Source organism: Grus americana, chromosome Z (assembly GCF_028858705.1).
Source record: "Grus americana isolate bGruAme1 chromosome Z, bGruAme1.mat, whole genome shotgun sequence".
NCBI lineage: Eukaryota > Metazoa > Chordata > Aves > Gruiformes > Gruidae > Grus > Grus americana.
In genome coordinates, this window is record NC_072891.1 from 70,581,828 (window position 1) to 70,594,565 (window position 12,738).

General features: G+C 37.4%; 1 protein-coding gene across 2 annotated transcripts; it reads left to right on the plus strand.

The window, feature by feature from the left end:
* The first annotated feature begins 1,256 nt into the window (after positions 1-1,256).
* GTF2H2 (general transcription factor IIH subunit 2) lies at positions 1,257-12,666 on the plus strand. Of its 2 annotated transcripts, XM_054809497.1 has the most exons (15): positions 1,257-1,579; positions 1,669-1,746; positions 2,465-2,501; positions 3,119-3,205; positions 4,057-4,107; positions 4,590-4,644; positions 5,474-5,579; positions 6,613-6,703; positions 6,856-6,943; positions 7,479-7,586; positions 8,786-8,849; positions 9,724-9,827; positions 11,372-11,474; positions 11,774-11,813; positions 12,232-12,666. In XM_054809497.1, the coding sequence occupies exons 1-15, from the start codon at positions 1,524-1,526 to the stop codon at positions 12,349-12,351; spliced, it is 1,188 nt and encodes a 395-aa protein (XP_054665472.1). In that variant the 5' UTR covers positions 1,257-1,523; the 3' UTR covers positions 12,352-12,666. The 2 variants fall into 2 exon arrangements, with proteins under 2 accessions (XP_054665472.1, XP_054665473.1); XM_054809498.1 differs by lacking the exon at positions 3,119-3,205 and having other exon boundaries at positions 1,281-1,579.
* The last annotated feature ends 72 nt before the right edge of the window (positions 12,667-12,738 follow it).

Genomic DNA, 12,738 nt, shown 5'->3' on the forward strand with positions numbered 1-12,738 from the left:
TCTTGACCCGGCACTGGTTTACTACATTAATCAATGTTTCAAAATCTCTGTGCTCTAATCTGTAATAGCAAGAGGTGCTAGATATGAAGTACAGTCCTTCTTATATCTTTCTGGCCACCTTTAAACATAAATTGTATGCTTGCAAAAGAGACAAACAGTAAATTTAAAGATATCTGAAGAATGGAATGTACACAACATTTCGTGAAAAACTGCATTTCCTTTGGTCAGAACAATTAGCGTGCTCACTCAATGGAATATAAAGCATTCTGACTCACTTTCTAAATGCAATTACCAGTTAACTGTTCACAGCTTTGTAGTGATAGTTTATTAAAATAAATCCCAAAGAAAGCTATTGCAGTGAAACAAGAACCCAGCCTCAAAAGGGCAATTCTGAATACAATGAGATTATTCTGCACATTTGCAAAAACTTGTGTTACTCCACGACATAGTTTGCTTCCATGAGCACATTAAAATCACTGAAAATATAGCCTAAATTTTGCAGCAATGAACACATTCCAAGTTCTGTATTTTAGAAAAGTGTTAAATCAATGCTTTTGCTACTGGGATAATTGGCAGTTATTTTCATTAAGTAACTAATGAGCGTAATTATGGATTAAAATTCAGTGCTGCAGTAGATGTAAATAATGGTCTTTTTCCAGGCTCTTGGAGTTTCCTGTTAATTACTGAAAGTACTTGCGTTAATCATAGAAATACCATGTAAACCCAGAGAGTGCCTTGGTCCTGTTAACAAAGATGAGCCAGGGCCGGTTTGACCTGACAGAAACTTACCGCGGGCTCCAGGCCCAGACTAGTGAAGGATCTGCGATGCGTTTTCGCTATGCTACCATCCTTTAATAATTTAATGGGAGTATTTTGATGTTGTTGTGAAAAATGTCCTGTTTTTAATTGTAGCGGCAGAGGTATTTTCCTCAGTCTGAGATGCCGAGGGTCTCCCGTCCACAGGAGCCGCTGAGAGGCCGGACAGCTTCGCTCCTGCCTCCCTCGAGGGTCCGTGTCCCGCCTGGAGGTGAGACTGGGCTCGGCGAGTGCGCCCTCGGAGCGTTTTGAAGCTCGGGGCGAGTTAGACCTGGCATTACCGGTAACAGCCACCGGGCCTCGCCTCGCGCTCTCCTGCACGGGGACATCAGGTCCCGGGCCGCCGGGGAGTGCTGCGCCTTCTCCCCGGAACGATCGCCCCGCGGCCTGGGCGGCAGCCGGGAGGGGTTGACTGCGCACCGAAGGGGGGGGGGGGGCGCTGGCGTTTCCGGGTCGGCGCAGTGGGACGGCTGGGCCTGACGGCAGGCGCGGGCGGAGTGTGAGTCGGGTTTCCTTCAGCTTTCCCGGTCGCCGGCAGCCCGCTTGGGGTCGGTCCCTCCTACAGCCCCTTCACCCACCTTGCGGCACCGTAACGGGGCTTCCCCTCAGGCGGGAGTAGCGCCTCCGCGGCTGGGGCCGGCGGCGTTCGGTGTAGTCGGGAGCCCGGCCGCCGTTGTGCTCCGCAGCGGCAGAGCGAACCCGCGGAGATGGATGACGAACCCGAACGGACCAAGCGCTGGGAAGGAGGCTACGAAAGAACATGGTAGGCTTTCCTTCTCCCTCCTCACCTTCTTACTGGTGAAAGACGAGGGAAAAACTCCCCTCTCCTCAATAACAATCTGTTCTGCCTAGGGAAATTCTTAAAGAAGATGAATCCGGATCGCTGAAAGCGACCGTCGAGGACATTCTTTTCAAGGCAAAGAGGAAAAGGTACTGTGTGTTGCCACAAGCCTGCTGATAGTATTGATTTGGTCAGTTGTAAGGACTTAGTCATTCTGAAACTGGGCCATCTATGTTGAATGAGCGTGTTGGCATGCCTGCGATATATTTTTGTATTCTTACCCCTTCAGAGCTCCAGATGCATGCTTCTCACGTGATGCTTATTAATTGTGCCAGAAAACATTTTAAAATTTATCTTTAATCTTAAGAGTGAATGTATACAGGCTAGGTACCCCAGGTGTATGCTAGCTAAAGAAGTGAGGTCTTGATCTGGTGAAACACAGTGCAATGCACAGCAATTGCAATTTGCACTGCTTAGAAAAAATCCTTCAACATTTTTTTAATATAGAAATCTTGCTTCAAGCTGGGTTTTGGTGTTAGGGGACCAGATGAATGTTTCAAATTGTCAGAAGAATTGCTAGATAAAATCTAGATTTGTTTTATTTCAGATTATGTTAAAGGCTTCAAATTTGGATAAAATTTTAAAGTTCCATTAAACCTTGTAGTAAGAAATAGGTCTTGTTTGTTTTCTGAGAGGCATGAAATCTGTTTGTAGTTGAATTGTCTTTTTTTCAGTGTAAATAAGTGTCTGTGGTTTGTTATTGCCTCATATTTGCCAGAAGTCTAGTATTGGATTTGTTCTGGACTTTTGTTTTAGGAAGTATTCACTCATTTGCACCTTACTTAGATCCTTTTGTGGTCTTTTTAGACTCTGTGAACACCATGGACAAGTTCGACTTGGAATGGTATGTTAATGTCTTAACCCTTGTTTGTCCTGAGTCCAAAACTACTTGAATAGAGGTGATATGCTTAATCTAAAATGCACTTTTGCTGACTTAATGTGCTTGAGACCAAAGCTTGCATTTTCCACCAAACTTTTTTTTTTTTAACATTCTTTGTTCATTGGCAATGTGGGATGTGAAGCACAAGTATTCAGAGGTGGAGGTTTGGCGTGTTCGCTGTATTTGGGCATGTTTTGCAACATCAGTCAGATCACACATGCTTGCACTGCTGATTTATCTTCATGTGAAAAATGGGCATAATGTAAATGAGTTGTAAATAACAGCATTACTTTATACAACACTGAGCTGTTCACATGAAGAGATGAAGGTGAAGACTATGAATGTTTTGTAGCTTATTGTGAGAGGAAAAGAACAGTGTGCATTTTTTAAGATAGTCTTTTTTTTTCATTTTGAAGGAAAAGTGGAAAAAATGCATTACTCTTTCAGTTGCTGTTGATTCCATAGCTCAGTGTACTGGATTTTCCGTGTTTGAGAGAGGAAATGTTTAAGTAAATGGAATAATGAACAGTTCATTTAAATATCTGTTCTGTAAGTGATGATCACTTATGGCAATAATGCAGATGCGTCACCTTTACGTGGTTGTTGATGGATCAAGAACTATGGAGGACCAAGATTTAAAACCGAACAGACTTACTTGCACTTTGAAGGTATTCCTGTACTCAGAAGTTTTCTCATATTAATCCACAGTTTCTCTGTAAACCAGTTCCATTTTGTATTTAAAAGAATGGCAGTCTCCTGTGACTAGATTACTTTTATAGCCTCATCTCTCCTCTCGTCCCGGCTTTTTTTCCCCCTTTGTTTCTAGTTGCTAGTCTGTAATTTTCCTGTTTTTTTGAATAGTAAATCTGTGTTGACATTAGCTTGCCTTGCATGAGTACTTCTTTGCAGTGAAAACACTTTGTAAGGACATATTGTGGAAAGACACATTATGAAAAGTATGTGGAAATTAAGCTGAAGTGTTAACCCATAATGAGGGATATAAGAAGAACAAACATGCTTTCATGACACATCTAGAATTCTTTTTTCCTACAGTTGTGTTTTGATTAATTCTGGTTCGAATGGAAGCTAGATAGGAGCTGGATTGCTGCTTCAGATTGTGAAGGGCTTGAACTGTGCATTTTGTACTGTATGGTCTTCTCTAATAACACTAAGCATTGAAATGCTGGGTTTTGATGATTTTATACGGATTAGTGCTTTTCAGTGTATCTTAAAACTCCATTTGAACCAGTAGTAATCTAGAACTTTAAGAGGTGAAGTGAATAAAATGTGTGGCTAGGTTCTGAAATTTACTTTGCAGTGGTAACACGGGAGGAAGGAGAAGGATGGAAGTGCTAGGGTGAAAGGAGAATGGAAGGGAAGGGCTCATTTCCTTCCTTTTTTTTTTTCCAACTTTTTTTTTTTCTTTCAAGTGGTACTGGATGTTTGCAAGTACCACCTACTTAATGCATATGGAATAAAATTTTATATATTTTTTAACAGTCTTAACTTTTTTTTACAGTTATTGGAATATTTTGTTGAAGAGTACTTTGACCAAAATCCTATTAGTCAGGTATGTATAACCGTGCAAGAAACAAGTAACTGGAAACTATTTAAAAAGTTAGTTTTAACACTGTCTAGTAAACTGTTTTCAATTGATGTGTTCCTTCCCATCCCTTCCTCATCCGTCTGGTGACATTCTTGTTTCTGCCTGAACTAATGAAAATATGAACCCATCTATTCCCTTTTTCCTAAACAAATTCTAACACAGAAGACTTGCTTATATGTTTGGGGTTTTTGAGGCATTTAGAATTTTGGAAGACTTATTTTTGTACCTTGTGGCAAAAGCACAGGGGATACAGGAATGTATGTTAACTGAGGCATGGTGTTGTGCTGCTGTTGTTACACTTACAAGAAAACCTGTAGAGTTAAATAATTCTCATTCATAAATGAGTATTAGGCAAAATATAGGAAAAATGTAAATCAACTTGTTGTTAAACTTGGTAAGAAAAGTTTTGCTTTTTTTTTTTTTTTTTTTTTTTTTTTCTTTTCCAGATTGGCTTAATTGTAACCAAGAGTAAAAGAGCTGAAAAAATGACAGAACTTTCAGGTAGGGAGGGAGTTTGTTTTGGTTTTTTAAAATTGGAGATTTATTTTAATCTCTTGCATTGATGTAATCTTCCTGGATGACACTGCTGAAAGTGAAGTAGTGTTAAAATCATATTTTTAATTTAAAAGAGAAGGTATTGCAAGTTATCAGAAATCAGTCTTTATTTTGATCTGTTTTGATCTAGAATTGTAATTGCATGTTTGCTTGTGATCAGGTCTTATCCAAATTGCAACTGAAATATGTTTTATTTCCCCTATAGTTAATTTCTCATCCTATTTGTTAATTTTGTGTTTTATGACATCTGTGTATTCTGTGAGATCTGACCAGATGTTAAGAAGCAAGGTTTCTTTGGTTCCTGCCTTTTGTTGCTAGCCATCTGTGTGGCTTCAGAGATGAAGTCTTTTTTTCTCTTTATTCACCTGTAAAACTGGAGCAATTTTATTTAGGAATTTGAGGATCAATCAATCCTTGAACAGTACTTTGAGGATAACAGAGGAAACTAAACTCTGTTTCTGCTGAAACACTTTGTGAGTCACTTCACACTCATGTTAAGTGCTTAATGATACACAACAGTGATTTTATTATTTTTGACCTCTTAAAGTTTCTAGCAGTTGAGTCCCTGTAGAGTAAATGTCTTTCTTTTAATATATTGTTTTATTTTTTTCTACTTTCTGATCAAGAGGTAGGTCAGTTTCTAAGGAGAAACATAGAGTTACAAGTCACAGTTTTAAAAACTGTTGTTCTATAGGTACGCATTATTAAATATACAGTTTAAATATTTCAATTATTTTAACTTGTGGGTTTAAGTGGATTGTTTTTTCACTTACAGGTAACTCAAAAAAGCACGTAACCGCTCTGAAGAAAGCAGTGGATATGAACTGCACTGGAGAGCCATCTCTATACAATTCCCTAAATTTGGCCATGCAGACTTTAAAGTTAGTACATACATGGAGGGGTTTTTTTGTTTCCTTGTTTTCCATAATCAGTATAATGCTGATGGTGAATATTTGGAGGGGCAGAGACAGTATTTTTTTATAAGTAGCATGTTGCGTTGTATTCACCCGAGTCTTTTAAAGACAGCTTTTTCTCCTCTTACAATACAAACTGTTAAGAACTTAAATATGCTAGTAGTGCAGAAGTTCATTTTCTAACACAAGATGCTTCTATTTAGAGGTGTGCTGCTTATAAAAATCAGCAGCATTTTAAAATGAAGTAAATTATTTTATGTTGTTTATGAATATGGTGGTGAAAGACCCTGCAATTATTTTTTTTACTAGAGGGCTAAGGTAGAAGAGAGGGCAGAGTTACGGGTTAATAATGATAAGAGACCAGGAAAAGAAAGAGCATTCAATCACAATAATCTGATGGGAGTTTTGGCATACTTTGAGAGGTAGTTTTTTGGGTAAGATAGATATAAAAAACTTTTTTGCTATGTGAGGTATTGAGATGGCATAAACATTTGTGGAAGACTGTTTAAACACCTAATTATAGCTGGAAACGCTGGCAGAACAAAGCTAATAGTCAATGTCATAAAAAATTAGTTGAATGACTGGTTGGGAGAGAGTTTTCCATTAAGAATTAAAAGACAGTAGTTAAAAGTACCGGATTTACACCTATAAACTGACTAGAGATTTTTATTTTAAGAAGTCAGGAAGACTTACTGCAGTGTTACTAGTTTCAAGGTGAATTTTACCTGTGAGAGTACAGATAAGGTACAGGGATAACTTAAGCATTAAACAATCAGACAGCAGCTACACAATCAAATACTGTATTTTAGATACTGGAAAGATTTGGCTTTTGGCAGGTGAAATTCTGATGCTCAGAGAAGGATCTTACTACAGTCTTTTATAATTTGTAGGGAATTCCATATCATATAGTCTTCTTACTTTAGTACATTAAAGTCTTTGAAAACTTTAGCATACAAGTAGCCCAGTGTACAGAAGTAAATTAACTGTATACTTTCTTTAGGCACATGCCAGGACATACGAGCAGAGAGGTTTTGGTAGTCTTCAGCAGTCTGACAACATGTGATCCAGCCAACATCTATGATCTAATTAAGGTACAGAAGTGAAGTTTGAACATCCAAGGTATTCCACTAAAAACAGACAGTTGCAGTGTCATTGCCAACTAATTTTCATTCAAACTTTGAACCTTTTTACTGTTTTCTGTTCTGCATATGAATTTGAGTATGCTTTCTTTTTCCATTCGAAGTGTTTAAAAGCAGTTAAGATCAGAGTATCTGTCATCGGCCTAAGTGCTGAAGTTCGAGTTTGTACAGTACTGGCCCGAGAAACTGGTGGTATGTATTTCAAGTTCAGTAGTTATACTACTAATACAAGTTTAAAATTGAAAATAAGTAACTTGTCATATATTCATTAATGCATTTTGATATTTAAGGATGAATATTCTGTTGTGCTGGCAGAAAATGTAAGGTTTTCCCAAATCTACAAAATACACAGTACTTAGTGAAATTATTATCAGCTGGTAACTGCATCTCTAGAGAGAAGAAGTACACATATTTTAAAACCTAGTGTTCCACATGTAAAGCTATGTGATGTGGAACTTAATGCAACATGTTGCATTACTACAGTGGTAACTCTTGCAATATCATTACTACAGTGTAATGTTGGAGAAAAAGCTATAGGCCTTCATACCTAATTAAACATTCTGGTGTTGCTAATTTTAAAACATTGTTTTCAGTAGCATTAATAGGACTGGTTTTTAGGAACAGGCTTAGCTAAATTATTTTCTTTACTTGTTTTCTGTCATTTGGAGAATATGTTTTTCTTATCTGCTCATAAACTGAGAGTAAAGCATTTCTTTTTTCATGACAGGAACATACCACGTTATTTTAGATGAAAGTCATTATAAGGAACTGCTGATGCATCATGTTAGTCCTCCACCCGCCAGTTCAAGTTCTGAGTGCTCCCTTATTCGAATGGGTAGGATATGGTTTTGTTAAAGTCCTAGCAGAAGATGTGCAAATCTTGTATTTTTCTTTCTTTGCATCTTCTGTGCAAATCTATGCTTCGGAATAGTTGGAAGCATAATAAAGACATTGCACAATTGTGGTTTTTTTTATTTTAACTTTTATTTTTCCAAATAGATATCAATTTTCTTGATGTCATTACTGCAAAGTAGTCACCTTTTAAATAAAATTAAGAATTAAAACAAAGATGACAAATTACTCAACTGCAGTTGGAAACAATCAAGTGGAATGATACTGCTTGTACAGTAATTGGTGTAAATGTAATACTTAGAAATGAAGGATGAAAAACTATTTTGTTTCTCCCTCTGTTTTTTTTTTTCCCTGCAGAAGGCAATTATTATAAGCTTAATTGCCTGTAAGAGCCATCTGTTTGGCCACAGTGTTAGGAGCACTGTTGTGGTGTTCTTTCAACAAATGGATTAGGTACCTTTTTTTCTCCTGATGTATTTCTCGATAAATTTAAGTGTGGAGTTAAACCAGAATAGGAACCTTAATGCCACAATTTAGAGCATTAATTTCTCACTTTCATCCCCCCCTTTTTCACAGATAAAATGTATATATTTTTATGTGTAGATTTAAATACTGAAGAGATTTGCCTTTTATAGGCAAAGCCTGAGCAGTTGTCAGAAAAATGAACTGCCCACTTGACACGAGCTATAAAAAATAAGTGGTAGAAAGAATGGTATCTGTTATAGCCTTCACAGAGTGCTATAGTCTCATCTGTCATATACTGCACTTGGAAGATGAATATATACTTGATGTCTGCATATAAAAAATATTTTCCCCTTAATTAGAAACCATCGTTCAAGTGAATGTAGTGCTTTTTCTGCTTTCCTGCCATTGCATATAACTTTCTTTTTGGTGTTCTTCAAAAATGGGATTCCAGTGAGCTTCAGTTAATATGAAGTCTGTGGAAAGATTTTTTTCAGTTGGGGGGGAAATACAATGAGGGATTCATTGGTGGGTGTAGGTAGAGACCTTTAGGAAGAATTTGATACCTATTAAGAGCATATTACTTATCCTGTAATAACAAACAAACAAAGATACAGACCTTAATGTTTAGAATAATCTTTGAACTTTTCCATTGAAGTAAGAAACTGAAAGATTACTTGCATGTTTAAAATTGGTAATATGGGATGTTTTTCTCTTAAGGTTTTCCTCAGCATACTATTGCTTCTGCAGCCGATCAAGAGGCAAAGCCATCCTTTAGCATGGCGTAAGTAGAGTTGATTAGAATTCAATGAGCTGATGGGGATTCAATGATAAGTAGTCAGTATTTAGAAAATCTGCTTTTCAGTGAAAATATTGCAAAATAACATGAAAAAATAGTAATGTCTTGTGACTTCTCACTAGAAATTTTATTTCCATTTGCACATCTGGTATGTGCCCATGTTACCTCTGTTAAATATGCCTTTTAAAATTTACATTTAAAATTTTTTGAAGGTAGTAAATGGCTTTTAGTTGTGTTCTGCAGTGATTAGAACTCAAGGGTGCTACAAGGTATTAAAGTAACTACTACCAGTTTTACTTGCATTTCTTGATTTAAGTGTTTTTATCACTATAAAGATAATGATGAGGATGAAGGGTATCATCTGGAATAAGTATTTTTTATGTATTTGCTAATGCGACTTTAAAGAGAAGTTTAAATAGACACCTCATTTGATTAGTGTACCAGTGCTCTTCTCAATGAAAAGAATCACAGTTTTCAGGGATGATAGGGGACTCTGAATTTTCAGAAGGAAACAGTGTCTGCTGTTTGAAAGAATATGTACTAATCTGCATCTTAAAGTCAATACAGAATATTTGTGTGTGTAAGTAGAAATACTAATGCCATTATCTTTCATAATTTTTTTAAAGAAATATTGGCTCCTTGATGTGGGAAAATTGGGTCTTTTTCTGTTTCTGTGGGAAAATGTGCTTACTGATATCTCACCCTATCAGTTGCTTACTGACACTTCCAAACACGTGGAATTGTTGCATGGAAGCTACTGAAACTTTTAAAACTATGTTGTGAGAACTATGTAGTATTTGTAGTTATGTAGTAGTATGGTGTTATCTCTTAGGTATTACATTGTCTCTCTCTGCTCTAGGCAATTGGAAAACAGTAGTGAGCCAGGTCTTACACTGGGTGGATATTTCTGTCCCCAGTGCAGAGCCAAATACTGTGAACTTCCTGTGGAATGCAAAGTCTGTGGTGAGTAACAAGAAAAGATGAGCAGATGCATTATGTGTTAGTGGTAAGAGAGTTAAAGGGTAGAAAAATTCAACTATACGTAGGAATTACAAGCCAGCTCTGCTTTAAGAAGCCTGCATTCCTATGTTCTGGGTTGTCAGCTTCGTACAAGGGACTTTCAGGACTATGCCTGTAACAGTAGAGCTGTATCATATTCCCTAGTGTAAGGTTATAAACTAAAAGCCCTAAAGCAAAGGGGGGAAGAAGGGTGATTCACATATGAATGGTAATCATTTCCTCAAGAATCCTGATTTAACAGGCACACCAATGTGTCAGACTGCTCAGTGCAAGGCCATGAAGATAAAGAGTGCTTTGGAGTAAAAGGACAGAAGTACCCCCTCACCTCCGGACAAAAAGTTTTAAAGTTGAACCCAAGGGCAAGCTGCACAGTGACACGTGAAAGTAGTAAATGGAAGCCCTTCAGTCTTGCAACTGTTAATGGACTGTGCAACCAATGGTGCCTTCCCCCCCTCCCCTCTAATGAGGGTAAGAGGGAGGATTAGCATTTTTTATAGTATTAATATTGTGTGAGCAACAGCTGTCCTTCTGTTAGCTTCTACAGGCATATGACTAAAACGTGATAGGTATTAAGATGTGTGTATTTGCCAAGAGGATGAAATAATTCTAGTTTGGGGTCACCTTGTCCTAGCTTCATGTAAAGATTTTCATATCAGCATGAGTTTTGTTTCAGCAAGCTAATAATGTAACTGGAGGAATTGTATGTGTCAGCAACAGATTCTCCATAGCTGCAGCTGTCAGCAGAACGAGAGCTCGGAAGTTTACACTGCGTGTGAGTGAGCAATGAAGAAGTTAGTGCCAGCCCATGCCCCAGCTAACACCAGCCTGTTGTGATGGCTTAACCCCAGCCAGCAGCTAGGGACTGCACAGCCACTCACTCACTTACCCCTGGTAGGATGGGGGAGAGAATCTGAAGAGTAAAAGTAAGAAAACTTGTGGGTAGAGTTAAAGACAGTTTAACAGGTAATGCAAAAGCCACACACAAGCCAAGCAAAGTAAGGAGTTCATTCCCCACTTCCCGTAGGCAGGCAGGTGTTCAGCCATCTCCAGGAAAGCAGGGCTCCATCACATGTAATGATCACTTAGGAAGACAGATCATCACTGGTGATGTGAAACAGCAGAACCATTGTTGTCAAACAGTAGTTGTGCATTTAGATTTAATCGGAAGACTCGTTTTATAGTTGCATTTGTTTATGGCTTGAGGACAAAAAACTTAATAACTTTACAACTGTGCATCATAAATGTGAAAAGAGTGAGTTAAACCTTTTAGTTAGAAATTTGGGCAATTTTCTTGTTCTTTATATTTGGATTTAATTCTGGAAAGAATTACAGGTTTGGGCTATGGAAGCTAACAAATAATTTTATGATTTTTAATACTTAAAAGCTCTGAACCACTGAGTAATATAATTTTTTTTCCTTTTTAATACAGAAAAGATTTTCAGTAAGTCCGCTCTTGTAATAATTTTGATGTCTCTCTTTATTTGCAGGTCTTACATTAGTGTCTGCACCTCACCTGGCCCGGTCTTACCATCACTTGTTTCCTTTGGATGCCTTTCAGGAAGTTCCCCTGGAAGAATATCAGGGGGAACGGTATGCAAATCATATTTGTGATAATGAGTGTACTTGTAGACCCTGCAATTTTTTTGTCACAAAAGTAAGAATAGGTGGCAGCAGCTTCTTTGCTGCTGGTGACACTGTTGAATTTTTGGGCAGGTTGGGGCACCTCTGACAATAAGAAACATTTGTAGTTCCCATTAACAGTTATCCTGTGTGTTCAGTTGACTATCTGAAATAATTACCATAAATTGTTACTATGTATGAGATGGTTTTTAAAACTATTTTACATGATCCTGACTTTTTTCAGTTAAAATACACAATTTTGCTTTTAGGTATTGTCAAGGCTGCCAGGGAGAAATGAAAGATCAAAATGTAAGTATGTTGAACTGCATTGGAATTTGCATTGAGGGGTATCAGAAGTAAAGATGATCCTTCAGTATAGTCTTTTAAAGACCAGAAAAATGTTTGTGGCGGTTTATCTCATGGTTAACTAGAGTTCTCTGTCATGCCTTTTAGACTGCAAAGTCTACGAAAGGATGCAAAGGGACTTCCTAGAAAGTTGCATAAATAAGCTTCCACTCTTAGCCATATAGAAGCATCTACAATGACTCAAGCTCAGCCCTTTGGACATACTCGCTGTTTGAAACTTTAATTCAGTTGGGTTTCTGTGATTGGAGCAATGTATTTAGTCTATTTACACTGTCTTGATGACAAAACTGTTGCCTTACTGTAGTGCTATCATGGTGATAATTTTTTTCTGATTTGACTTCTTTTTCTGTTTTCCACACAGGTTTACATATGTAAAGTGTGTCAGAATGCATTTTGCGTGGAATGCGATTTGTTTGTTCATGATTCCCTGCACTGCTGTCCTGGCTGTATTCACAAGCACCCTGCTCTCATATCTGTATGATGTCATCTCTTTTCAGAAATTGACATATCTATGTCATTCTTGCATAAATCTATTTTGTTTATTCAGCCACAGCTTTCGCTGAGGCATCTCAGAACAAGGAACTAGGTGATTACAGAAGGATGAACACTGGCTTCAGAGCAAATTTTAAGTTTTACCTGATGTATTAATGATTTTATTACTGTTAATATATTACTGAAGTATCTGTATCTCATTTATTTTCTTTGTCCTTATCTGAAAAGCTCTGGCTTTTTCAGAATGTTATTGTAACATGTATATTTGTAAATGTGAAAGTGATAAAACTGGTTTGTATGATAATGTGGGGATTCATCTTTGTTTTGTTATTTGTTCAGGAAAGAAGCCCTGAAAATATATTTTATATATCAATTG